The 26,112-nt window shown below is 40.8% G+C and overlaps 2 protein-coding genes across 7 annotated transcripts in view; one reads left to right on the forward strand and one right to left on the reverse strand.

The window, feature by feature from the left end:
• ZFP91 (ZFP91 zinc finger protein, atypical E3 ubiquitin ligase) overlaps nucleotides 1-7,569 on the reverse strand; it is a 37,596-nt gene extending 30,027 nt beyond the window's left edge. For both annotated transcript variants that reach the window (XM_051854290.2, XM_051854281.2), the window contains exons 1-2: nucleotides 7,056-7,569; nucleotides 1,983-2,011 (exon numbers count right to left, since the gene is read on the reverse strand). In XM_051854290.2, the coding sequence (XP_051710250.1) occupies nucleotides 1,983-2,011; nucleotides 7,056-7,414 (388 nt within the window). In that variant the 5' untranslated portion in view covers nucleotides 7,415-7,569. The remainder of the gene's footprint in view (nucleotides 1-1,982; nucleotides 2,012-7,055) is intronic.
• Nucleotides 7,570-7,670: 101 nt separating this feature from the next.
• Nucleotides 7,671-26,112, forward strand: part of LPXN (leupaxin) — a 43,834-nt gene continuing 25,392 nt past the window's right edge. Inside the window, exons 1-4 of one of the 5 annotated variants that reach the window (XM_051833960.2) lie at nucleotides 9,330-9,864; nucleotides 9,973-10,421; nucleotides 17,046-17,203; nucleotides 23,531-23,577. In XM_051833960.2, coding sequence (XP_051689920.2) covers nucleotides 10,409-10,421; nucleotides 17,046-17,203; nucleotides 23,531-23,577 — 218 coding nt within the window. In that variant the 5' untranslated portion in view covers nucleotides 9,330-9,864; nucleotides 9,973-10,408. 5 annotated transcript variants of the gene reach the window in all.

Raw genomic sequence — 26,112 nt, forward strand, 5'->3', positions numbered from 1 at the left:
AATGGTTATATTTGGGGGTGGCTGAATTGAAAGATACACAAGGGAGTTTAGTTTCTAAGATGCTAGTTACATTTTATGTCATGAGCTCAGTGATGGTCAAATAACTGGGCTTGCCTATTTACAACATGTATACTCTAGTATAAGGATGTCTTTTAATAGCTGCTTAAAAGATCACCTGTAATCTTGTGGGAAAATGAAGAAATATCTTTCAGGTAGGTAACGACTACACAAACTACAGAATATAAATATACAGTAGCCAGTTTGGAGGCTATCATGATAAGATAGATGGATAGATAGATAGATAGATAGATATCTCCATGGATCCTAATACAACTCCTTTCCTGAGCCAGGAAAGAAAAGTGGGATTGATTTGGAGACTGAATTACCTACAATCCACCTTTATCTCTCCACAGTTGCATAATATGCCAACTTCTGGTTTGAGACTCCTACACAAAGAACACTTAATTTCCATCACATTCTCCAAATTCTCCTCAAGGCAACACAGAGTAATTTCTTCAGACATACTTTTTAGACACATAGGTAATTTTAGTTCTAATAAAATCATGCTTCATTTCAATCAAAATAGCTCTAATATTTGATAGTCACCTGTCTACATTTTCCCCAAAACACAAAACTCTACAAAATGATCTCTCTGAATAAGGAATGTTAAGATTTATTTATTTGAAATACAGACCAACAAAGAGCTTGAGACAGAGAAAACAGACATCTCCCATCTGCTGGTTCACTCCCCCAAATGCCTACACAACCAAGGATGGGCCATGCTGAAGTTAATTCAATTCGTATCTCCCATGCGTGTGACAAGCACCCATCTATTTGAGTCATCATCTGGTGCCTTCCAGGGTGGACATTAGTGGGAAGCTGGATGTGAGGCAGAGTAGCCAGGCACTCCAATATAGGATGCGGGTTTCCCAAGCAGTAACTTAACTGCTGTGCCAAATGCCCACCTCACAACCTTCTATTCTTAACCTATCTTCCAAGTGAACAGCAAAAAAAAGAAGAAGAAAAAAAAAAAAGGCTTGACAAAATAATGACGCAGTTTTCCACACAAAAAATTTGTCTAGTATAGAATACTTCTACCTGGTATATTATGAGATATTAACCTCAATTTCAAACTTCAAAGAAACAAGTGAACTGAGTGTTGACACCCAATTAACTTACACCATAGCCATCAACACAAGGTATGTGTTCCTAGTCCTTTCAAATTGCATTAAAATCTGAGTTTTAAACTTAGTTTTTTATGAAGATAAATATAAATACTTAGAAAAAATAACAGGTCATAAGTGGATCTTAAAAATTAATCAGTCAACTCTCAGCTTTTAAAAGCAGACTCTACGAGTTGGAAACTCGCCAAGCTAGGACTGGATCAAGATTATATACAACAAATGAAATATCTGAAAAATATACTTGTTTCAGCTATGAGAATGCAGTGTGTCTGAATTTAGCATTAAAAAAAAGGCAGCCAACAAAGAGGAAGAAAAGCTGTAGTGAAAAAGTGTCCAACGTGATGGAGGTAATTTTAATAATCCCATCTGTAAAACTAGACTAGAGCCTTTAAAAAGTGTTTAAAAACAAAAAAGTGAATATTACCTTCCCCACATTACTATACAGATAAGCAGAAAACTACAGTCACTACATACTCATATATTTGGTTTGCTAAAGCCCCAGAGAAATGACCTTAAGATTTCATTTAATTATTCACCAGGCTAAAATCTTAGAATACACTTCCCGCATTCTTCAAACTGATTCCCCATTACTGCATTTTTAAATATTGTCAAGATATCCTAGTATCCAAATCTGCTGTCAGCTTAACAATTCTATCAACTCCAATAATTTTTTACTTAATAAGAATCACTTTTAAATGGAACTAATCTGAAGGATCAGGCTTGAAATTTTTCTATGTTCTATAAGATTATGAAATCACCATAATCTTCACAGGAGAGGTAAGAATGACCAAGTCTTACCTTTATCAGTTGTTACTTTTTCTACACATCTGAAATAGAAATAAGAATCAAACATTAAGTGAACAATCTTGTATATTTTCTTAAAACATAAACATTTATATCTTTTTAATTCATCTCTAGAGTAAGGCAGAACGCATCTTTAGCAGCGCTAACAGTCAAGTCCAACTTTGCCCAGTGATGGAAATTCTGTAGCTTCACTTTCCCATGTGGCTACTCAGCACTTGCAATACCAAGTGTACTTGAGGAATTGAATTTTTAATTTTTATTAATATAAATTTAAACAGCCACATGTACCTGTTGTAACTGACAACACAGAGCCAGAACATCAACCAAAACAGATTTTAACTGCAAACTGACACTAATCCAAAGAAAATATTGCAATTTTATTACATATGTGGTAACAGAAGAAAATGAATGTCCTTGTTTTACATAAATGCAGTAACTAGCAATGAAATGACTTCTCTGTTCTAGAAGACTTCTGCCCAAAAAAAGGGGATGGAAGAGAGGGACAGACACAGCAAGTGTGGCAAAATCTCATGAACTGTTAAATCTAGATAATAAGACACTGAGGTTTTAGTATACAGTTTTAAAATCTAAGGTTGTATATTGGCAATTTTCATAAAAGTTTAGTGAAGCTTTTAAAAAGACCCTAAACTCGTAACAAACTCTAGATCTAAAAAGGCAACAGATAAACTCAAGAGATTTAAAAGATAAAGTACTCCCCATGTTTTTAATTTGAGAAAATTTCTCTCATACATCACTGATGGGTAAAAGTTAACATACCTTAGATCTTTATCATTTTTGGGGGTAGGGAGAGAAGGTGAGTAAGCCTAATACAATCAAAGACCCTTTTGTTATAAAAGATACAAGCAAATTTAGAAGCCATAATACAAAATCTGTCCTTATTAGAAAGAATAGCTATCATTTTCTGTTCCACATTTTTTTAAAAGTTGATACACTTTTAAATTATATTACCAATACCCAACTTAGTTGCTAATCACCCTAAAGAACGTAAATGAAAACTAACATTATTAGATTTTTGAGAAATTGTAAAACAGACTTTCCAAGAACTTTCTGAAATGGTTCAATGCTTCTATCACAATCTATAGTGATTGTTCTTGGATTCTGATCACTAGGGACATTGACGCTTTCTCCAAAGGGCTGTAAGTTTTTAAAATTCAGAATATTACCGCTTCATTCGCACTACGCATGACTCTCAAAATGAAAACAGGAAAAAAAAAAAAGCCACCTAAAGGTTTATTATCATTTTACTTTTAGAAAGAAAACACATCCAAAATGCAATTCCATATACCAGAAATGCTTTCCTTCATCTGTAACTAATTGGAACCTGAAGGAAAGCCCCTAAAAATACTCAAATTTTAGCTAACACAGTTACTAAACAGCTAAATCAGAAGCTTTAAATCTAAAATGCACAGGATAAACAGAAGATATACTATAATAAAAAGAAATAAAAGTTTTTTAATTTTAATCTAGTCTTTTTTAATTCTTTTTATTTTTTTATTTATTTATTTACAGAGTGGAGAGGGAGAGGGAGAAGGAGAGGGAGAGAAAGGTATTCCTTTGCTATTGGTTCACCCTCCAATGGCTGCTGCGGCCGGCGCGATGCGCTGATCCGAAGCAAGGAGCCAGGTACTTATCCTGGTCTCCCATGGGGTGCAGGGCCCAAGCACTTGGGCCAACCTCCACTGCACACAGCAGAGAGCTGGCCAGGAAGAGGGGCAACCGGGACAGAATCCGGCGCCCCGACCAGGACTAGAACCCGGTGTGCTGGCACCGCAAGGTGGAGGATTAGCCTATTGAGCCGCGGCGCCGGCCTTTAATCTAGTCTTAATTTGAGAATTTCACGGTTTGCATATTAGCAGAGAACACAGACACTTTCAATTACAAATCAAAAACTATCCAGAAACTATTTTACTAGTGTTACCAAATATTTGTTGTGCAATATATCTATATAAAAATTAAACACAAGTATATAAACACTGCATTTAAAAGAATAAAATTACTTGAGAATCTTAGCTGTATAATTTATTGACTAAAATTCAACACATGATTAGCCTAATTCTTCAGATGTACTAGAGTATTTCAAAAAGTTCATGGAAAATGGAACTAAAAGATATTTATTTGGGGGCAAAATATTTTGAAGTCTATACATTCGCGTTCGAGCTTGGATAACCTTTCTTTAGTATTAGTTGTCTAGGCTTTGAATTATGATCCTGGCATTTAACTTGATGCCTTTCTCTTGAGCACATTTACTGAAAATTTTTTTACTTCCTTCCATTCAGATATTTCCTTTACTCTTCCTATTAAATACCAAATACAATGCAAATATGAAGGTGTTTTGAGCTTATTAACTTTAAGAAACTTTATCATCATCCAACCACAAAGCTCATTTCATGAATTTATAAAAATATCAATTACAGATGAAGTAGGCCTATAGAGGTTAAATGACTCGCCCAAGGTCACTTAGCAATACAAAGCCGGGACCCAAAACTTTCCAATTCAAGTCCAGTGTTTTTCCACTGTATTATTTTGCCTTCTAGTAGCAACAGAGACCTCAAAAACTCCAAATCTGTGTATTTATTGGCTTAACTTATTGTACATTATGCTACCTTTACACCAAGAGAAACAAATCTAGGTTCAACAGCTGATTATTAGGATTTTATGGGGGGAAAGAAAGATACAGAAAAATGACCTGAATAGCATAAGCAGCTAATGCAGAGATTAAATTCCTTGCTTCCCTTTTAAAATTCTCAAGATATTTGGAAAACACAGATGAATCTAGTTCAGGGTCTCAATAAACTGATAAAACCTCTTGTCTGAAAGGATTATGTAGGAAGGAGTTTTATTTGCTTTTTCTTTTTTGGAAAAACGAGTTTTAAAATGTATTATATCACTGAAAATTGGTAAGTGATGCACCTGTTTGAAAAATCTCCATCAATTAATGCATCTTCCCTTGCAGTGCAAGGTCCTTGAAGACTCTTATGTTTCCACTACCTAGCTCAGATTCTAGTACCAGGCTCAGCTCCTGCTCAAAGATCACTGCCAGGCTGAAATGTTTTGGGATTCTTTGATTTCCAGGCCAGACAGAAAATTGAAAACATTCAACAAAAACACTATGACAAAAATTAGCAATCCAATTAAAATTAGCTTTCAGTGCACTGTCAAGAGATAATTATCTTGCTAAAGGTGGTTAAGAGAACACCAACTTCACTATCTGTTATGATACTGGATGAGAGAAGTGGGGACATGAAGAATTTATAGACTTGTTTCTTACCCACAGGGAATTTTGAGGAGGAAAACACTCTAAGGATTTAATTAAGTCATCTTCATTCAAGTTCATTTGTCTTAATAGTTACATTGTGGAAGTAAAATGACTCATTAGTACTCTTTGCCAAGAGTTAGGGGAACAAATAAATCATGACAGCAGTTAAAACCACCACTCTAGGTATCTTAACAGATACAGCTGTATTCCTCTTTCAAGTAGTATGTGAAAATGAAAGAGTATTTTAAAAATATTTTATTAACCCCATTATGTATAATACAAAAAAAAAAGTGTGTTTCAGAAATAACGTGAAAACCACCACCCCTGGCCACTCACACTTCTACTATGCCCCCATCGTTCAATACAGTGTCTTTCACTTAGTATTTTACTAAAGTGTCACACGTTGTGGTCGGTAGTTCACATGCTCGAATTCTCACAAACTCAGTGTCATGGCAGTTATTCCACATATATAATCCCATACAGATAAGGAAACTGACAGGCTAAAGAATTTATCCAAGAAATTTATATCCAAATAAGGTTAATATTTTCAAATTTATAAAAGAATAAACCAAGTTTTTTCAACATAAAATGCACCTACAGCAATTAAGATTCTAACTGCAGCTGATCTGTACATACAGATTTCTGTTGTCCACAGAACGAATTTACAACGAATTGGGTAAATTCTGTTAAATGACCTTCAAAAATTTGAATGCATACTTAATGCACTACTTACTGTAGTAGTAAGACATCTTTAAATTTTATTCCTCTTTCTGAGAGCTTCCTAAGCCAAGGCTGCCAAGTCATAGACTTAATTTTGGAACGTATCTATTTCTAGGTTTAAAAATACTAGGTCTAGGGTAACCAAACCTTGCCACTATTTCTACCGGTGTAACGGGAACACTTAAAATTGACTTTTCCCTCTCCACCTTCCAGATTCCCTGCTTTTACTAACTTTTTAATTTCAAAGGCAAGTAACATAAATGATGTTTTCTGTAATCAATTTAATAGCTAACAGGATTGACTTCAGGAACTTACAAACTTGAGGGCTTCAGTATTCTTAACAAGAGCTTGCGTTTTAAACATATGTATGTTCCTGACCACTTGTTCATGGTGGTTCAAGTTATTCTATCACCTCTTGGTAAGAGCGGAATTCCCTTCAGAGGCGTCCAATTTTGAAGATTAAAGCCCCTACACTAAGTATATGCAAAATTTTAAAAAATGTTAGAAGCTGAAGAACCCAATTTTTGTTCTATGGAAGCGCCTACACCTGAAATTGGCACGGCCACGTTTGACCCTAAATGTGACCATTTCTACAAACAGCGAGCACCCAGGTGAAGACTCAGAAGGGCGAGCGCTGCGACAGACACTGCAGGACGACTCGCTCTCCAGCCACGGGACCGATTTGTTTTCGCAGGCGAGGTCCGTGCTGTGGATTTCCTAATGGGGATGTGATGTCATACTGGAGAGCCGCCGAAGGGAAAGGGATAGGCTGACAAAGGCGGTGCGGGTGCCAGGGGAGCAAGGGGCCCGCGGGCGGCGGGGAGAGGCGGGAGAGGGGAGCGGGGCAGGGGCGCCCCGCGCGACCCCGGGGGCGGGGAGGCGGCCCGACCGGGGGCGCGGCGGGCAGGTGCGGGCCGCCGCCCGGGAGAACCGGGGGACACCTGGCGTGCGGAGCCGGCAGGGGGCAGCGCAGGCAGGATGTCACGTGGAGAAGGCGCTACGGGAGCCGAGAGGGTTTGCGTGCGGACAGAGGGGGTCTCTCCCACCGCCTGAAAGACTGCGTTACTCACAGGAGTCGCGGACTCTTCTTGCCCTGAACTGGAGACGGGGGCTTCGCGGCCTGGGACTGCTGCCCTGGGACGTCCAGAGGCCTGGCGCTGGGGCTGCTCCTTCGCCGGCGGGGATACTCGGCCTTCCTCCGGCGGGACACAGCGGCCGCGGCGGCGGCTGCGGCGGCGGCCGCCGCGGCCCGGCCCCGGTCCCGACCGCCCCTCAGCACGCGGCTGCTCGTAGCGCCCGCAGGCGTCGCCGCCGCCGCCTCAGGGGGCCGAGGTTGGGGCTCCTCCGGAGCCGCCTTGGCCGCCGCCGCCTCTCCCCCTTCCTGGTCCTGCTGCTCCGGGGGTCTCGGCTCTTCCGTCTCCCCCGGCATCAGGGCTCGTCCGTCCCCCACCCCCTCGACCCAGGCGGCGGAGGCGGAGGCGGCGGCGGCCGCGACGCTGCTCCCCCCGCCCCCCTCGCCTCCCGGAGCGTCCGGCTCACTCTCACCCTGCGCTCTTCTTTTCCCCCCTCCCCTCCGCCCGGCTCCGAGGGCGCCCCCCCACCCCCTGCCACTCACGGCCCGCTACCGCTGGCGGCGCGCGCGCGCCCGCCACACAACCTCTGCAGACCAATAGGAGAGGAGGGACGGCCTCCTCGCCCCGCCCCTGGCGGTCTCACGCGCAGCGACGCACCAGGTTCCCTCCCTCACCTCTCCCTTCACCCAATCAGGAAACGGCTCTGAGGGAGCGCGCGAGGTTTCCTTCCCCGCGCACCCGTTCTCACCGTTAAACGGCTGCGTCTCGCGACAATCCCAAAGTGACCTTTCCCCCTCTCCGGAGTTCAACGCGAGCTAGGGGCAGGAGGAGGGGCAGGTGTCGCGAAGAAGGTGGAAGGGAAAAAACGCACCTTTCCCCGCCTCGCGCGGGCTGGCTGCGCGCGCACCTGCCTCCCTAAGGAGCCGCGAACGCCACAAGGGCTCTTTCTGCCCTTCCTTAGGCCGCAGAAGTAGCCTGGGTGTCCTTCCGTCTCCACCCCGTCCCCACTTTCCTGTCTCTGGCTTTTCTGTCCCCAGCGCCGCCAGGTCTTGCGGGGAGAAGGGGGAAATTTTTTGAGTTGTCGCTTCTCCTTTAAGAAAAAAAGCCCCGTCGGCTGCCGGATGAAAGTCTCCGAAAAAATGGCGTCGGCAGAATGGAGGCGGGGTCGAGGGGGGTAAGGAGGGCCCGCCTCGACGCATGCGCACGATAACTTCAGCCAAGTGCATTGTGGGAAATGAAGTCCTGTTTATCCTAATACGTGCAGAAAAAAAAAAATTAGGAAGCCGGAGGCGGAGAGGATGCCGGGAGGTTTTGACTGGCGACGGGAAAAGTAGTTTACTCTGCTACCGTAGTTTACTTTTTGAGGGAGGTAGTGTTTCCGGGTTAGGCCAGGACGCCTGCGTACATCCCGGCTCGAAAGTTCAGCCAATTGCCGAGCAGGATTGCCTGCGGGAGGGTTCTGTGTTACTTCTGAGTACTTTTTTTTTTTTTTGTAACTTGGCCTCTGGTTTTTTGGGGATGGCCACCCAGTAGACTTGGCTTCCTTCGAGGTAGCCAGATGATGCCTCCTCAGGGGCAGTCCGGCGTTCCTGTTTGCAACGCTCGTCCGGGCCTCGTGTGTCTGACCCGGGAACTGAGTCTGGCTCCGTCGGGTCTTCGATATCACGATGACCAGGACTCATCGGGCACCTAGTATCTCGGGGCGTGGGCTGACTTGTAGAGCTGCGGTGTTGGGGCATCGCGGAGCTGGCGTGGGCTGTTCGCGTGACTCCGCGACCTCCGCCGAGTGGCTGAGGGCCCCGGCTCGCCGCCCCGGAGCCTCTGGGTCTGCGGTTCGTCCGCGTCCCTGTGTCAGAAGCGGCTCTCTGGGCCCCTGGCGTGTGGAACTAAGTCGTCCTCTGCGCGTCCGAAGGGGGTTTCCGCGTGCAAGTCAGTGGGTGGTGCAGCCGGCGAGGGGCGAGCTGAGCGCTTCACCCTTGAAAACGAAAGCCTCCGGGTTCCGAGGGTAGAAGCCCCACAGGAAAGAGGACGGAAACAAGATCCGGGGTTCCCGTTCTAAGTTCCACATGAATCATTCAGTTAAACCGTAGACGAGTGCCGAAGGACGTTTTCCTTCCCATGTGTTGACTCAGTTACCACGTTAGGCTAAAAAATTATGTTGGTATTGAGTATTTGGGGACATTTTTTCATTTCCGTAAGGTCATTTCCAGTTGTAAAAATTGTCTAGCCCAGCGTCCCTGGCAGTGTTTCCCGACCGCTTTCTCGGTGAGCAGACTTTTAGAACAGCACTGACATCCAATGGCTGCTTAAAGTAATACAGAGAATTTTTTAAGTCATACAGTGATAAATGGATTATTGGTTTTTTTTTTAAAAGACCCCAGTGTTGTAGAAGAATGATACATTCTGTTATTTTAGTACGATTCCACAAACCTATTTCACCACTGGGGAAATGGGATAAAATATATTTAACAGAGCTACAATTAAAGCTGTTTACATACTACCTTCTCAAAGTAGGCTTTTTGTAATGTTTTATTTCATTTAAGGTAGATGAAGTCACAGGAGTAAAAATGGTGAAGAGTTAATTTCTTGTATTTTTCCGACACTGCTACACAGCTGTGTAACTAGGCCCAGCTGAGATATTTGCAGTTTAAGCACGCGCGATATCTTAAAACTTTCCAGTTTCCTTCTTCATGCCCCTTGTAGATGTTTGCATTTGAATCCGCTCAGTCAGCCCCTGAGATCCAAACATGAACCCATTTATGCCTTGCTTTTAATGGATTTTCAGTCTGTCTGTCTAGGAAAACAGGTAAGCATAATTTCTGAATAACTAAGCAAATACAGACTGCAAAAGTAGCTGGGAGCTAGTTAACTGCTATGGAAATTTTAAAAGGGATTCGCCTCAATGGTCCCCTAGGTTCACAGAAGGAAAAAAATAAGGCAGAAGCCCAGGCACAATGGGACATGTACCTTTGGAAGAAAACCACATGTGTGAATGGGCTATTCCCATGAATTCAAGATGAATCCCAGCATATAGTAGGTGCTCAAGTTTTGAAAAATTAATTTTGGATCTTTATCACCATAGCCAATGCACTGCCAGAACTTAAATCTTAACAACCTGCCTTTCAAAGTCAGTCTCCTTTTAAAAACTGTGACCTACTTAAAAAGTAGAAGAAGAAGAAATGCACCAAATCAAAAGAGAGGAAGTGCTAAGCAAATACAGTAACCAAAAAGGGTTATAAAGGCTGCATTACGTTGTCTTGTTCAGTTCCTTTGCGGTCTTCTGTTCAGCACATGCCAAAAGCAGTTCTTCTTCACAACTGGTGAGACCGGAGCATCCTGGGTGTGGGGCCATGGAGGAATTGGGTGAGTGAGGAGCTTCTTGGGAGAAACAGAGGGAATGAAGCAGCAGCCACCATCTCTATGTGCGGGGGTATACTTCTAGTTGTTTGAGGGAGATGTTGGAAGATTTTATTTTCACTTTTGTCCTCTGCTCAACCAAGAGGGAACTGAGGAACTATGATTGGGAACATTTTGGGTTTACTCTTTGTAGTGGCACAATAGGCAGAGAATTCTGTGGTAACCACAAAGTATACTCCAGACAAATACCTTTGGACTGAATCACTTCAAAATTATCATTTTATTATGGGCATATTCTTCTTTGAGGGCTCCTGGAGATACTAGGTTGGCCACACAGCTGGGCAACGACAACCGGGATCTGGGTGAAAAAAAGGAGTCAGGGATTGGCAAATGTGTCACAAGGCGGAGACATGGAATAGACATTCGAGAAAGGGATCTGCAGAGGTTGGAGAAAGATCAGTGTGGCTTCAGTTTTTTGTGATTTAGTATTAAATCAAAAAGATATAGTGGCGTAACTCCAATGAGTTTTGTTGCTAAGCTTTTTATTCAGAGAAATTCTAAAAGGACGGATTACTGTGGCATGACAATATAATGCTTCTTTGCACTTCAAGGCAATTAAAACCACCAGCAGAGCCATCAGTCATGTTACCTAGAGAGAAACCTTATTTCAAACCTTTGGAGAATTATGTCTCTCATTGTTGGGACTCATTCCATAGACTCTGCCAACTTTTGTTTCTGGCATCCTAACCAAAAATAACCTTTACCCAATTTCTCAGCTCTGCTGATTGCATGGTCTCCTGTGCTTGTGCATGGTTGAGATGTATCAAAAGTGCAAACAACAAAAACCACAGCTTGCAATTGTATTTTTTTTAAAAAAATTGGAGTTAAATTGATTTAAGAGCTGAAGAAACAGGAAGAAGGGCAAGTAACTGGAGAGAAGAGATGTTACTTAAGAGAAAAAAGGAGGTGTTTAATAAGTATTGAACTGTTTTGGAAGCAAAGTCTACCTACCAATACATTGATACTAGGGTAGACTAGTTTAGGACTTGATTTAGAATCCAAATTCTTAGGCTGTGTGAGTGTTGGGAGAATTTGAATTTCTGTATGTGCAGATTTTTAAATATAATTTTAAGGATACCTAATTTCATGTAGACAGTTCAAAAAGGGAACCGATATTTATTCAGTGACTTAGGCCAAAACTGACATTTTCACATTTGTTAACTATTTCCAGTGTCTGCAGCAACCCTCTGAAGTAAGTATTACCCACTTCACTCAGATGAGTAAACTAAGAAAAACAAAGCTTGTTCAATATTACTGTAAGGAGCACCAAAATCCATTATTCTAAGAGTTCTATTTTATTTTACTTTTTATTTGAGAGACACAGGCAGACAGACAGACAGAGCTCCCAATCTCTGGTTTATCTCCCAGGCTCAATCCAAGTTTCCTATGTGGGTGGCAGGAACCCAACTACTTGAGCCATCACCTGCTGGCTCCCCCAGTGCATATTAGCAGAAAACCGAAATTGGGGGAACTGAGCTGGGACTTAAACTTAAGATCTCTGATACAGATGCTGGCATCCCACGTGGAGGCTTAACCAGTAGGCTGAATGCCATCTCTTCTATTTTAGAAGTGTCATTGCAAGCGTTCTAACTAATGTGATAACTCAGATTTTAAAAATTGTGTTGGTTGGTATTTTCTGAGCAGTTTGGATGGTAAAAAAAAAAAAAAAAAAAAAAAAAAAAAAGTACTGCCCAACAATGTAGAAAGCATTAAAGCATCCTGGAAGCTAACATTTGTGTTAGTTGTACTACTATTAGCTGCAACTCAGCACGCTGTTGGTAGCTTCACCTTAGCAGTTTCTTCCAACTATCATCAGCCCATCAGTAACCGTCAAGATTTGAGGTGGGTTTTCTTCCAGTCTGCAGGGAAACAGTAACAGACACAATGGCTCAGACAAAACATTTCCTCTGTACAGTACTGCCTGGGAGGTTGGTAGCTTGTATCTATCTACCCAGTCCACAGGGATGATAGGCGAAAAAGGAACCAGGAGCAGGCACTGGCTCCAAATCACAACTTGTGGAGACCATGTCCCACCTCAAAAAACCCTACTTTACTTTTCTCTAGTTTATGTGTGGTATTATTTGATTTCCACAAGTAAAAGATTATATAGATAAAGTTTTCAGATTAGTACTTCCCTATCTCCCAGCACCCCCCCCACACACATAATCCTGCATTTGTCATACTGAAATTAGTCATCCTCAAATTACATAAATTGGCCAAAGGCCTAATCTCCGGGTGTTGGTGATACATACATGCACAGGAAGCAGGAAGAAGAATGCCTGCTAACTCATGACCCAGAAGGCCAGCTTGAATAAGTTTGATTAGCTGGTGCTTTTAAGGGTAGCTCCCTACCCTCAGTGGTGTGCTCTCCTTGTTCCTATAATCTCTATTGTATATGAATTTTTATTAATCCAGGAGGATCTTTGATTTCTGATTGGAGGTAAGCTTAGAAAATAGAAAAGAGGCTCTACTTTTATTTATTTTAAATAATTATTTATTTCGAAAGGCAGAGTTACAGAGAGGCAGAGGTGAGGTGGGGTGGGGGTAGTCTTCCATCTGCTTGTTTATTCCCCAGATGGCCGCAACAGCTGGAGCTGGGTCAATCCAAAGCCAGGATCCAGGAGCTTCTTCTGGGTCTCCCACATGGGTGCAGGGGCCCAAGGACTTGGGGCCATCTTCTACTGCTTTCCCAGGCCATAGCAGAGAGCGGGACTGGAAATGGAGCAGCCAGGTCTCGAACCTGTGCCCATATAGGATGCCGGTGCTGCAGGTGGCGGCTTTACCTGCTACTGCCACAGCGTGAGCCCTGGGGCACTATCTTAATAGATACTGAGTAAAATTTTTGAATTCTGAAATTTGTAATTGAGTCTGAGTAATAAAATCCCAAGACAAAAATGTTTATTTTCTACTTCACTTTTCTTTCTCTTTTTTACTTATGTTTTTATTTTAAAGATTTATTTATTTATGTCAAAGGCAGAACTACTGAGAGGGAGAGGGAAACAGAGAGAGAGAGGTCTTCCATTTGCTGGTTCACTCCCCAAATGGCCACAAAAGCTGGAGCTGTGCCAATCTGAAGCCCAGAGCCAGGAGACAGGAGCTTCTTCCGAGTCAAGAATTTTAAAATATAAAAAAGTGGAGAAAGTAGTTCAGTGAAATAAGTTATACCCATCAAGCAGTTTAAGCAAACTTGACTTATGTATATACCATCCATTTCTTCTACTCTTAAATTATTTTTTAAAAATTTTGTATGTTGTATCATTTCATCATAAATAATTTAGCATTAATCTCTAAGATAAATATATACTTATACAAATAACCATAATACCAGTATCATTTCCACAACAGACATAATAGTAATTTCTCAGTATCATGAAATACCATTATAACACCTAAAAATGAATAGAAATTACTTAATATTATCAAATATCATCACAGATAAAATGAATTAATAGTAATTAATATGATTAATTACAATATTGACTATTTCATTTTTAAAGTTCATTTAATCATCCAAATAAGGTTCATAGATTGAAATTAGTTATGCTTAACTTCTTTGAATTTATAGGTTTCCTCTCCATTGCTTTCTTTCCCACTACAATTTGTTGTTGAGAGATAGTTTGACCTGAAGAGTTTAGTTCAGTTTGCTTATCTCTAAAATGTTGCATGAAAGTCAACATTTTTGTAAGATGTAAGACTGCAAAAAAGCATATGATTTCATTTGTAACAAATGATTAGGGAGCCGGTGTTGTGGCATAATGGGTTAAGCCCGCTGCCTGCAGCACCGGCATCCTGTATGGGCAGTGGTTTGCAACCCAAGTACTCCACTTCTGATCCAGATCTCTGCTAATTCACCTGGGAAAGCAGCAGAAAATGGCCCAAATACTTGAGCCCCTGTACCCACATGGGACACCCGGATGAAGTTCCTGGCTCCTGACTTCAGCCTGGCCCAGCCCTGGCTATTGTAGCCATTTTTGGGAGTGAACCAGTGAATGGAAGATCTCTGTCTCTCCCTCTTTGTTTGTAACTCTGCCTTTCAAATAAATAAATAATAAATAAAAATAAATCCTTAAAAATGATTAGGAATTTCCTTATGGCATTCAGAAATATCCAGGAATGGGTCTTGGGCATAGAAGTTACCACACCAGTTGGAACAACCTACATCCCATATCAAAGTGCCTGATTTCTAATCCTAGCTCCACACCCGATTTCAGCTTCTTCCTAATAAGTGTACTGAGAGGAAGCAGATGATGTCCCAAGTTGTTGGGTCTTTTCTACGCACGTGGGAGACCCATATTGAGTTCCCAGTTCCTCACTGAGGTCTGCCCTAACTCTGGCTATTGTGAACTATTAGATGGAACTCATTTTTCGTTTGCCTCCATTTCTGTATGTCTGCCTATATTATTGTATAATAGCAAGAAATATCCATTCCCCCCAGAATCAAAAATAAATGAAACTGTGTTATGTTTTTGTTTTTTAATGATCTGTAAATTTCACTTTCCTCACTGAGAACTTTAGAACTAGGCAGGTCCTTATAAGTAATATAATCTAGTTTTTTTTCAAAACTTTTTTTTTTTTTTTTGACAGGTAGAGTTACAGACAGTGAGAGAGAGAGAGAGACAGAGAGAAAGGTTTTCATTCACTCCCCAAATGGCCGCCATGGCCGGCACTGCACCGGCCTGAAGCCAGGAGTCAGGTGCTTCTTCCTGGTCTCCCATGTGGGTGCAGGGACCCAAGCACTTGGGCCATCCTCCACTGTCCTCCTGGACCACAGCAGAGAGCTAGACTGGAAGAGGAGCAACCGAGGCTAGAACCCGGCACCCATATGGGATGCCAGCACCTCAGGTGGAGGATTAACCAAGTGAGCCATGGCGACAGCCCCTTTTGCCAGACTTTTAAAAACTATAACCTGTGGCAAGAAATCCACTAGCAATCCAAGATGAGTCTTGACCCACAAGCTTGAAAACTGTTCTGATCTAATTGCTTCCTTATGTAGACGAGGAGACAGCTTCAGAGAAGATGTCATGTTATAGATAATCCAGAGAGTTCTTGTGAGAATGGGGACTGGAACTTTCAGTTAGTGCTGTAAGATAGCCCATGTGCAAATACTGGTGTTGTGCTCGTGAGCATAAGCAAGTTATTGTCTACAAAATGGGGACAATAATATCATTTGCCTCAAGATATTAGAATGATTAAATGAAATGTATAAACTGGAGACGTGGCTGGCACATGATAATTTTTATTGATTATTAATATTAGTAATTTCATTATAACAAAACGTTACACTAAAGTGCTTCTAAAGTTCACTGAATTTCCGACTGCAAGGGAAACAAGTCCCAACTATTTGGATTGCAACATCGTATTTATTTTGCAGTATCTCAGTTTTCAGTTTTCTTCTCAAGCCCTTTCCTCCTCCATACCTCAAAAGACAGAATATTTACACTTTGGTAATGTGCTTGGGATTTAAAAAAAAAAAAAAGCACCAGGATAAAGAGTAATCATTAGGATAAAGAACTTTCCTGGAATATTTTGTAAAACAGTAATATAATAGCTTATTTTTTCTTATAGAAATATCGAGAATTTTTTTCTACTTGGGGATCTTTGTGAATAATCTTCCCCAATGAGCAATAAAAATTGGCACCTGCAATATAGTGTTATGGAACACTCCCAAAACTGGTTGAAGAAATTGCTACAGAATCCCCAAAACTGGGTCTGCTCACCCAACATGCAGGAAGCCAGTTACTGACACTAAGGTGTTGAGAAGGAAGTAGGGATTTATGGCAAAGCTCAGATCAAACAGCCAAGGAGCCATTGCTTAATTCCTAAGCCCCCTGAGGAATTAGAAATCAAGGTTCTTCTGGGTTGAAGTTGGGGTTGAGAGGTGTATAGTCAGCTCATGTCCAGGACCCTTGTTGGTCTGTAGTACTCATTGCCCTCTTTCAGATGGTCAGCAATATCATTTCTTTGGGGAATTTTGGTGATGGCAAACTGGGCTCCAGTCAGGTGGTAGTTACTTCCCACTTGGAACCTGGGGTTCCTGGAAAAGAAACCTTTCAACAAAACTGAACATCAAAATGTTATTAATAGTGGAGGTAAATGACCTCATTAGTCCTCTGATCAGAGACCCTGGGGTTGGCTGTACCACTCCCTCCATTCAGTGAGTCAATTTTAGTAAGAGATTGATTTGCAATCATATAAGCCAGACAAGGAAACTAAGCTAAAGGAGGGATTCTGGGAGACCATGGGAGACTAGGACTTGAGAGTATCTGTTATCTTTATAAAAGATACTTTATGGGGACCTAATTTCCATAAGTCAAGTTATAGGGTGAGACTATGAAATGCAACATACAAAATAAGAACAAGTGACAATATGTGGAGGCATTAAGCATCTCCTTCTTTAAACACCAAATTCTTGCAGTGAAATAAGTAGAAGAAGGTGTTTGAAAATAGTTTTGACCCATGAGAAGAAGGTATTGAATGGTGATGCAGCAGTGTGGCAGGGGTTGATGTTTAAGGGGAAACTGATTCCAGAAACTTCATACTATTTTGATTCTCTTGTTTGTTATGGTAAAGATGCCTTGTTGGAGGAACTGGAACGTTCCACTCTCCAGGACAGTGATGAATATTCCAACTCTGCTCCTCTTCCACTGGATCAGTCTTCCAGAAAGGAGAGTAACCTGGATGAGACTTCGAAGATGCTCTCCGTCCAGGATAGCACAAATCCCTTTCCGGTAACTTTTCATTTATTATAGAACCTTGAATGTAGATCTCTGAGTGCATTTCTGAAAACCAATTGTATCCCACATAAAATGATATGAAAGGAGAATCATATACCAAGAAAGACAGCAAATAACCCTTCAATGATAGAGATTTTGTGTACATATGTGTATGTTTTATTTTGGGTTGTGTTAGTTTGAAGATAGAAATTTGTTTTCTTACTATTCTAGACTAAAAGTCCATGATCAAGACAAAGTGTTTGGATCTTGATGTCAAGATTGACTAGATCTGGTGTCTCCTAGGGCCTTTACTTGGCTTGGAAATGAGGCCTACTCACAAGTTTTGAAGCTTTCTGTGTCCTTGAACATTCAAGATGGTTTTTTTTTTTTTTTGAAAGATGAGGATAAATGAGAAAATCACCATAGAAGACTAAGACTATGATAAATTTTTTTTTCTCATAATGTCATGCTAACAGACAAAGTATTGTATCAATCACTTGGTATATTCTGATATTATTTCTGGACATCAGAGATAGATATTGTATTTATTTTTAAAAATATTTATTTATTTATTTGAAAGGCAAAGTAACAGAGAGGCAGAGGCAGAGAGAGAGAGAGGGAGAAAGATCTTCCATCTGCTGGTTTACTCCCTAAATGGCTGCAATGGCCAGAGCTGGGCTGATCCGAAGCCAGGGACCAGGAGCTTCTTCTGGGTCTCCTATGTGAGTGCAAGGGCCCAAGGACTTGGGCCATCTTTTACTGCTTTCCCAGGCCATAGCAGAGAGCTGGATCAGAAGTGGAGCAGATGAGACTTGAACTGGCGCCCATATTAGATGCCAGCACTGCAGGCGGCAGCTTTACCCACTACACCACAGCGTCGGCCCCGTAATTCATTCTTGTCCACCATATGAAATAACCAGTATCACAGGCCTGAAACTTGAACCCATGGGTAGATATCTCCCCTGTATTTCCTCCAGATGGCTCATTTCTCTCTCTGTTAGGGAGCTATTGTCTTCATTGTTGCTGTTAGGTTATAGCCCAATACTCCTAACTGTTCTTCTGTCCTTGCCTCCATGCAGGGTGATCCTTTAAAAACTCTTGTCAGACAATACCTTTTTTTTTTTTTTTTGAGGATTTTTGAAAGATTTATTCTTATCTACTTGAAAGGCAGAGTAACCAACACAGGGGTTGGGAGAAGGGGAGAGATCTTCTTTCTACTGGTTCACTCCCCAGATGCCTTCAACACCCAGGGCTGGACCAGCCCAAAGCCAGGACCCCAGAATTTCATCCAGGTCTTCCATGTGAATGGCAGCTTGAGCTATCACCTCTGCTGCCTCACAGGCTGCATTAGCAGGCAGCTGGATTGGAAGCAGAGTAGGTAGGACTCAAATCCACACCCCCAAGTGGTGGCTTAAACCATTCTGCCACAATGTACACCCCCATGCCATTTTTCTATTCAGAACCCCATGATGACTTCCCATCTCATTTGAAGTAAAAGCCACTGCCTTTACACTGATCCTTTTGGGGTGATTATAATGAGAACACCAGAAATTTCATGGACATTAAAATTTGCATTTTTTAATCAGAAAGAGAGAGAGAGAGATCCCACCCACTACTTCACTCCTCAAGTGCTCATGTTGGCCAGATCTAACTACTTGAGCCATCACTTGCTGCCTCCTAGGGTCCACATTAGCAGGAAGCTGGAATCAGGAGTGGAGCTTGAACTGTAGCCTAGGTATTTTGATGTGGGACACAGGTGTTTAACCATTAGGCCAAGTATCTACTCCTGCATTATCTTTCATTTTTCATGAACTTTTTGAAGCACTCTCCTATGTCTTAGTTTACCTGGAAGAGGCCTGGGTTAATGTTTGTTTTTCCAATATTCTATTGACTTTTCCATTAATTTCAGGATTTTTGTTTTCTTTTAAATTTTCTTGCTAGTATTTGTGTTAGAGTAAGCCAGCGTTGGTTAGCAGACCTCCATCTGATTCTTCTGGCCTCTTCCAGTGCTTAAATCATGTAGGCAGTGGTGAGAGGTATTTTGTTTTATTTTTTATTTTACTTATTTGAAAATCAGAGTTTCAGAGACAGAGGGAGAGACACACAGAGAGATCTTCCCCTTAGCTGGTTCACTTCCCAAATGGCCACAATGGCCAGGGCTGGGCCAGGCCGGAGCCAGGAGACTCTTCCAGTTCTCTCACTTGGATGCAGGGGCCATCCTCTGCTGCTATCCCAGGCGCAAAGTGGAGTGGTCAGGACTTGGACTGGCGCCCTGAGCACTGGTGCTGCAGGCAGTGGCTTAAACGCACTACACCACAACACCAGCTTTCTTCATTGCGGCTAAGTCCAAAAGGTAACTAATGATGAGAGGTAACTAACCTCTTTTCCATATCCTTAGATAGAAAGGTTAAGGACAATCTAACCAACCAGCAGTGTTCCAAAGAAAATATGCAGGATGTTGGCTGTATAAACTAAATGAGTGCAAGAAGTCAGCGGCAGTTAACTTCTCTGGTCTTAGGTGGTATAAGAAAATTGTTGCAGGTTTTCTGCTGTGGGCCACTTGGTGTCCCACCACTAATGCTCTACCATTGTCCCTGCGGTGGTCTGAGAGATGCAAGGAGTCTCCTCAGGGTCAGTGGGAAAGATGGGAAATTATGCCTTAGTGTTTTACAAATTATGTTTGGGAAATGGAGGCTAGGCTTTCTCGCCATGGAGCATAATGTAATCTGAATGTGCTCGTTAAAGCAGTTTTGAGATTATTTGTATGTATAAAGCTCTGTTTGTTTTATTTGGTAACACTTTTTAAAAATTTTACAATAAACCCTTTCAGCAGTTAGCTCAAAACAAACCAAAAGCCAAACAGCTTGTTTAGTTTTCTTAAGAAAGTTGATGACGCATGTGTAACTCAAAATACTTGTCAACAATTAACATCTACCACAGGGACAAATAGAGATATCAGTATCCTTTAGTAAAGCAGGAGGCACACATGGTGAAGAAGCATCGGCGTCTACTTCGAAAGTTAACACATAGCTACAAAAGGATGTGCCACAAGAGACAATTCAGCACAAGCAGCTGTGGGAAGAGTGTTTGCACTTCACTGGGAATCACACCTTCCGTCATTGTCAAACAGCTTTCCTAAATCCACGTGGCTCATTTTCAATTCCAAGAAGCTTATAAGTAACGTGAACTTGTGATGAATAATGAGTTGATTCCCTGTGCAAACCATCAAATCATGTCCATTTTGTATCAGTGTTATCAGAGGCTTCAATCAAGAATCTATTCATTCCAAAACGATTCCATTTCTTTCATTTAATCAAAAGAATAAGAATAAAACGTTTGCCTGTTCACTCTCCAGTTACAAAGTGAAACCTGAGATTGCTAATGCCATTGCAAACTTAGTTGAAAAGTTTAATATGAAAGATAAAATGTTGGTTTTTGTGGTGAGAAGATGCATACAAATGTTGGTGGAGCATAGCATTGTGGTAACATTACGCCGTATTCTTACCAACTTCAAAACCTGAGAAGCAGAAATGTAGTTGGAACTAGCTGCAGTGTGCACAAAGTTGATGACTGCATCCAAACAAGCTACAGTGTTCTACCAATCAATATAGAAACTGCAGTCATCAAAATTTACAAATGTTATATTCTATAAATACACAAACTTTTGTGGCTAAAACAGATACCAAACACAAAGAAACAATTCAGCACGGGTGTGTGTGTTTTCTCTCTGTGTTGCCTGTCAATTTTGCAAATGCCAGAGAGCCTTTGAAAAATCACTTTGTAAGGCCATCCAAATTTAGGTTACAGTATGTCCAAAATCAGTTGGAAATATTTAACCAAGTTGCTCAATGAATGTAGCATGAAAATTCAGCTTTCAAGGCTTTTAGCAAGGTGTAAGTTTCTAAAGAAAAGCTTGCAAAAAGGAAGCAGTTCAGATTTCTCCCCCCAAAAACCTGGAAAGACATTGAATAAATCAAAAGATGGGAGGCTGCATGTTTTAATTATCTAATTTGAAAATTGTGCTTCAGGAAAATCTTGACTTTGATGGATTTTCAACTCCTAATTTTAATTGGACAAATTTATATTCTTCACTAAACAGAATGAAATTGTGGAAATCTATGATTTTGAAGTATTTGTATTTGGCAAAATGTTGAAAAGAATTATAAATTGGGACAATGTGGAAATTTTATCTTATAAGAATATTATTGAAGAAAGGAGGAAGCAGGAAGACAGCAGTTCTTGAAATATTGACCTGAAATATTTATGTATTGTAATATAAAAGTAGAATTAAGAATATTCTCAATTGAGCAGAATTTGCTCTGAATTTAGAGGTTCATCCGTTTCTAAAGAGGGATCATGTTTTCAATTAAGAACGTTATAGTCTTCAGAGAAGCATCAAAGAGCCATCAATTTCAAATATTTTAATCATAAAATACTCCTTTGAAGAAGATTGTAGTTTTATGAAAATTAAGACACCATATTGAAAAGCATCTTTCAGAAAATGTTCCACATCACAATGTTGGAGACAGCAATGGCTAATTTAAAAAAAAGTTGATTTCACTGAAATACGTGTAGAGAGTAGAATAGTGTTCACTAGAGGTTGGGAAGGGTAGGGAGAAAGAGAGAGTGAGGTTGGATAAAGGGTACCAAAATACTGCTATTTGGGAGAAATAAGCCTCCTATTTCACAGTACCACAGGGTGACTGTAGTTCACAAGTTATTATATATTTTATAACAAACTAAAAGACTGGAGTTCAAATATTCTCAATGCAAAGAAAAAAAATATCTAAGGAGCTTGAGATGCCAATTACCTGACTTTGAACAATATACATCGCATACATATATTTAATTATCACACTGTACCCATAAATATGTACAATTATTATATATTATAAAAAGTAAAATGTATTTTAAAAGTGACTAATAACCAATGAAGGTATGTATTATATATCAATAATAATGATTTATTTGTTTGATTTTTGGTGTTCAGATAATATGACATTCCTTAAAATTTGGTTTAATGTTAGTCACATGCCATTTAAGATATTTTAGAAAATTTTGTTTAGAAAATAAGCTTTGAGTAGAATTATCTCATAGGTTTACAATATGATAAAACAATTTTTGATCAACAAATATATTTTAAAAATAATAAGAGTGGGAATTTGATGTAGTGGTTTAGATGCCTCTTGATATAAGTAAGCAGGCGTGGCTCCACTTCCGATTCCAGCTTCCTGCTAATGCACACTCTGGGAGGCATTAGGTGATGGTTCAAGTAGTTGGGTCCCTGCCACTCATACGGAAGACTTGGACTGAGTTCCCAGCTCCTAGTTTCAGTTCTGGCCTAACCCCAGGTGTTGTGGGCATTTGGGGAGTGAGTCAGCAGATGGGAGACCTCTCTCTCCCAATCGCTCTCTTTCTCAATAAATAGATAAATAAATACATTTAAAATGTGAAAAAGGAATTATTTTTAGAATTGCCTTTCACTTTCAAAAGTGTCCCAATTTGGACAGTAAATTATATAGGCACCCTAACATGATCTGACCACTTTCACTCTTTGCCTCTTTCTCCCTGGTTCACTCTACTCAGGCCCTGAGGCTTCCTTGCGCCACAGATGCTTGAGGGTGCTTTCCTAATGGTTCTTCCAACATGGATCACATTTCTTCTGATACCTGCTTACTTTCCTCACCTCCTGTAAGTTCTTGCTCACGTGTCCTCTTCTATTGACTCATTCCTTGATTCATGTATGAGTATTTGGCCCTCCTTCCCCCACTTTCCATCTTTTGCACTTATTAATTTGTTTATGATCCATTTCTCATCACCAGATTATAAACTTCCTGGTAGACAGTCTTTATTTGATTGTTCTGTTTTGCTTTTTGATTGCCACATTCCCAACTCTGGGGATATGACAGACAACAAATATTCATTCAATAAATAAATGGATTGTTGGTCCACCACCCTTTAGATCCACAGTTATCTTTTTTTAAATGTTGAGATAATCATGTTATAGTTTACCCCTAAGCACCATTCTGACTAGTTAAAGGGGCTTTACCCTGACCCATTTTGTTTGTTTTCTGGTTTCTATGTGAGAGTGATCTACTTCTCTATTTCAAAGATTTTTAGGCAGAGAAGGGCTGCCAGTATTTGCTTAGATGACAACCACTCTGTTGAGAATTAAGCCTATCTGGCTGGAAATTCCTCTGCCTTAGGAAGGGAGATCTCAGAGATATTCTAGCGTCAGTCTGGTTTAGAAGCTAAAAATATCCTCTAACTCTGGGTGTTGATAAAGACTCACGTTTTAGAAACGAAAATTCATTCCTTGCTCTTTTCTGTCACTTTTATTAGGTACAGCTCGTGTATACCACCAATATCCAGGACCGCAATGTCTACAGGTATTTTTTTATTAATTGCTTTTGTAAATTAAACTTATGAAGTAATTGTTATCAATCTGTGGCTAATAATTTGCTCTACAAGTGTTTATTATTAGAACTTTGACTCCCTCCCCTCCTCAGTTATCCACAGACTTTGAGCAGAGTTGGGATTCTGCTAAGCTAACTGCAACTTCTCGAGGTGCTTGGCTTCTAGTTAGGCTGTTTAGGCTGGTGGGCCCTGCAATTTCTTTAACTACCTGATAAAAGCGATAGGCCAGAATCATTACTGGTGTGTTGGCCTGGCTCTTCCACATACCATGCTGTGGTCCACAAAAGTGAAAACACATCTGAAAAAAACTGAAGTAAAATAACAGCAATATCAGATCTAGGATCAGGGCTAAGCCTAGACATTGGGCCTCCATCGCAGACTAATAAGTGTATACTAATCAATTAGTATATACTAATGAGTATAAATGGAGATATTTGCTTTTCATGAAAATTATGTGTTGAAACAGATTCACTACTAAATCACTTCTCCTGGCCAAAGCAGAGTCAGCAGTCTGAAAAAATAGAAAGGCCACTTTCCGTGTTCCTCTTTAGCGATAGCTTGCAGTTTTTAAAAACACGGCACAAGTTTCTGGGAAGTAAATGAAGGGGCTGAAAGTACAGATAGTAGAGAGTCATGCTTGGTTAAGAATGGTACACCATACCTTATTAGGTTTTAGGATTATACTCAGTAGTGCACACAGAAGGCCAAAAAAAAAAAAAAAAAAAAAAAGATGCGGGGGAAGCACTTGTGCTACCAGAAGTCAGAAGTCTTTTTAGAACTTCCCACTCAAGGGTACTTTCTGTTTTGGTGGAAGCGAAGACAATTTATGAATAAGTATTTCCAGTTTATTCCAGTTGCAGTGAGTTGCACAGTGAGCATTCCTCTTGGTCCCTGTTCTTTCTGTTCCCAGGCCTGGTGAAAATCAAAACAAAGTAAGTACAACACCATGCCAGGTGTATTAGTTTTCTTCGAGCTAGGAAACCAAGGCTTCAGTAGAAGCACAAGTGAATATAAGAACATATAATATGAAAAGTCAGCCCAGCCAAATGCAGTTTTCTTGTTTAATCTGACTTTGTGATTAATATTTGGCACCCTAGTCCTATTATTGGCACCTTCTTCCCTGTAGTTATGAGGCTGTGGCTTGTTTCTCTTCACTTCCTCCTCCTTTCTTGCTCCGTGTTCCCGGGGAGCTGACTCTGCAGGTTGGGTTTTACAAGGCTGTAGGTCAGTTGGCTCTCTTTGCTGTGACCAGTGGGAAGCACTGTGGAGGATGCAAAGTGGGAAATCCAGGGTATTTTCTCCTGTCACCTTCTTCCCTTAGTATCTCTGTTGACAGCTACACCTTGATTTCTGCCAGAGTGACACATCTGCTTTAATTCCAGCTTTCTGCTTTTTAACGTGGGTCTCTGGCTAACTCGTTAAGTTTCCTTTGGTCATCTTTTTTTCTATAATGGGAACCCTAAGAGGCAGCCGTGACAGCTTGAGTAGTTAGATTCCTGCCACCCAAGTGGGAGGCTTGAAATGAATTCCTAGCTCCTGGCTTAGCCAGTCCAGTCTCAGCCTGGGCATTTGGGAAGTGACTCAGTGAATAGCATCTTCCCCCTCCCCTCTTTCTCTCTCTCTAATAAATAAGTAAAAACAAAAATAGATATGTAGTAGACTGATATAAATCACTGAGGCTTGTATAATTCACTGTAATATAAAAATTTCATCTTTATGATTTACTTTTTAGAATATATTGAACTTTATTTTGCATTTTCATATATCATTTTACTAATGAGTATGCAGGTACTTGAACAGGATCTGTATTCCATTTGTTGAGTTCAAAGTTTCACTGATTCCTCATTTGCTTATATGAATATGAAACCATCATCATATATATTATCTGAACTTTTTTAAAGCTTTTATGTAATGAATGCATTTTTTCATAGATACAACTTTAGGAACATAATGGTTCTTTCCCCCATACTCACCCTCCCCTAGCCCCAACTTCCATCCCTTATCCCTCTCTCTCTCCCAACTCCTTCTTCATTATGGTTCATTTTTAGTTGATTTTATATACAGAGGACCAACTCCATGTTAAGCATAGATTTCAACAGTTTGCACCCACGCACACATACAGCATATAGAGTACAGTCTGGGAACAAAATTTGCAACTCATTAGGGACGGAGGTCCTAAATGGGGAGTAAGTACACAGTGACTTCTGTTGTTCCTTTAACAATTAACACTTTTATCTGTGATGTCAGTGATCATCCAAGGCTCTTGCCATGGGCTGCTAAGGCTAGAGAAGCCTTTTGTGACCATAGACTCACTCCATCGGTATTTGGACACAGCTATAAGTGAAGTGGATGTTCTCTCATCCCTTCAGAGAAGAGTATATCCTTCTTTGATGACCCTTCTTTCCACTGAGGTCTCACAGTAGGATATTTTTTGCCACAGAGTCTTGCCTTTCCATGCCTGAAATGCTCTCACAGGCCTTTCAGCCACACCAAGAAGCCTTAAGGGT

The sequence above is a fragment of the Oryctolagus cuniculus genome, chromosome 1 (assembly GCF_964237555.1).
Source record: "Oryctolagus cuniculus chromosome 1, mOryCun1.1, whole genome shotgun sequence".
NCBI lineage: Eukaryota > Metazoa > Chordata > Mammalia > Lagomorpha > Leporidae > Oryctolagus > Oryctolagus cuniculus.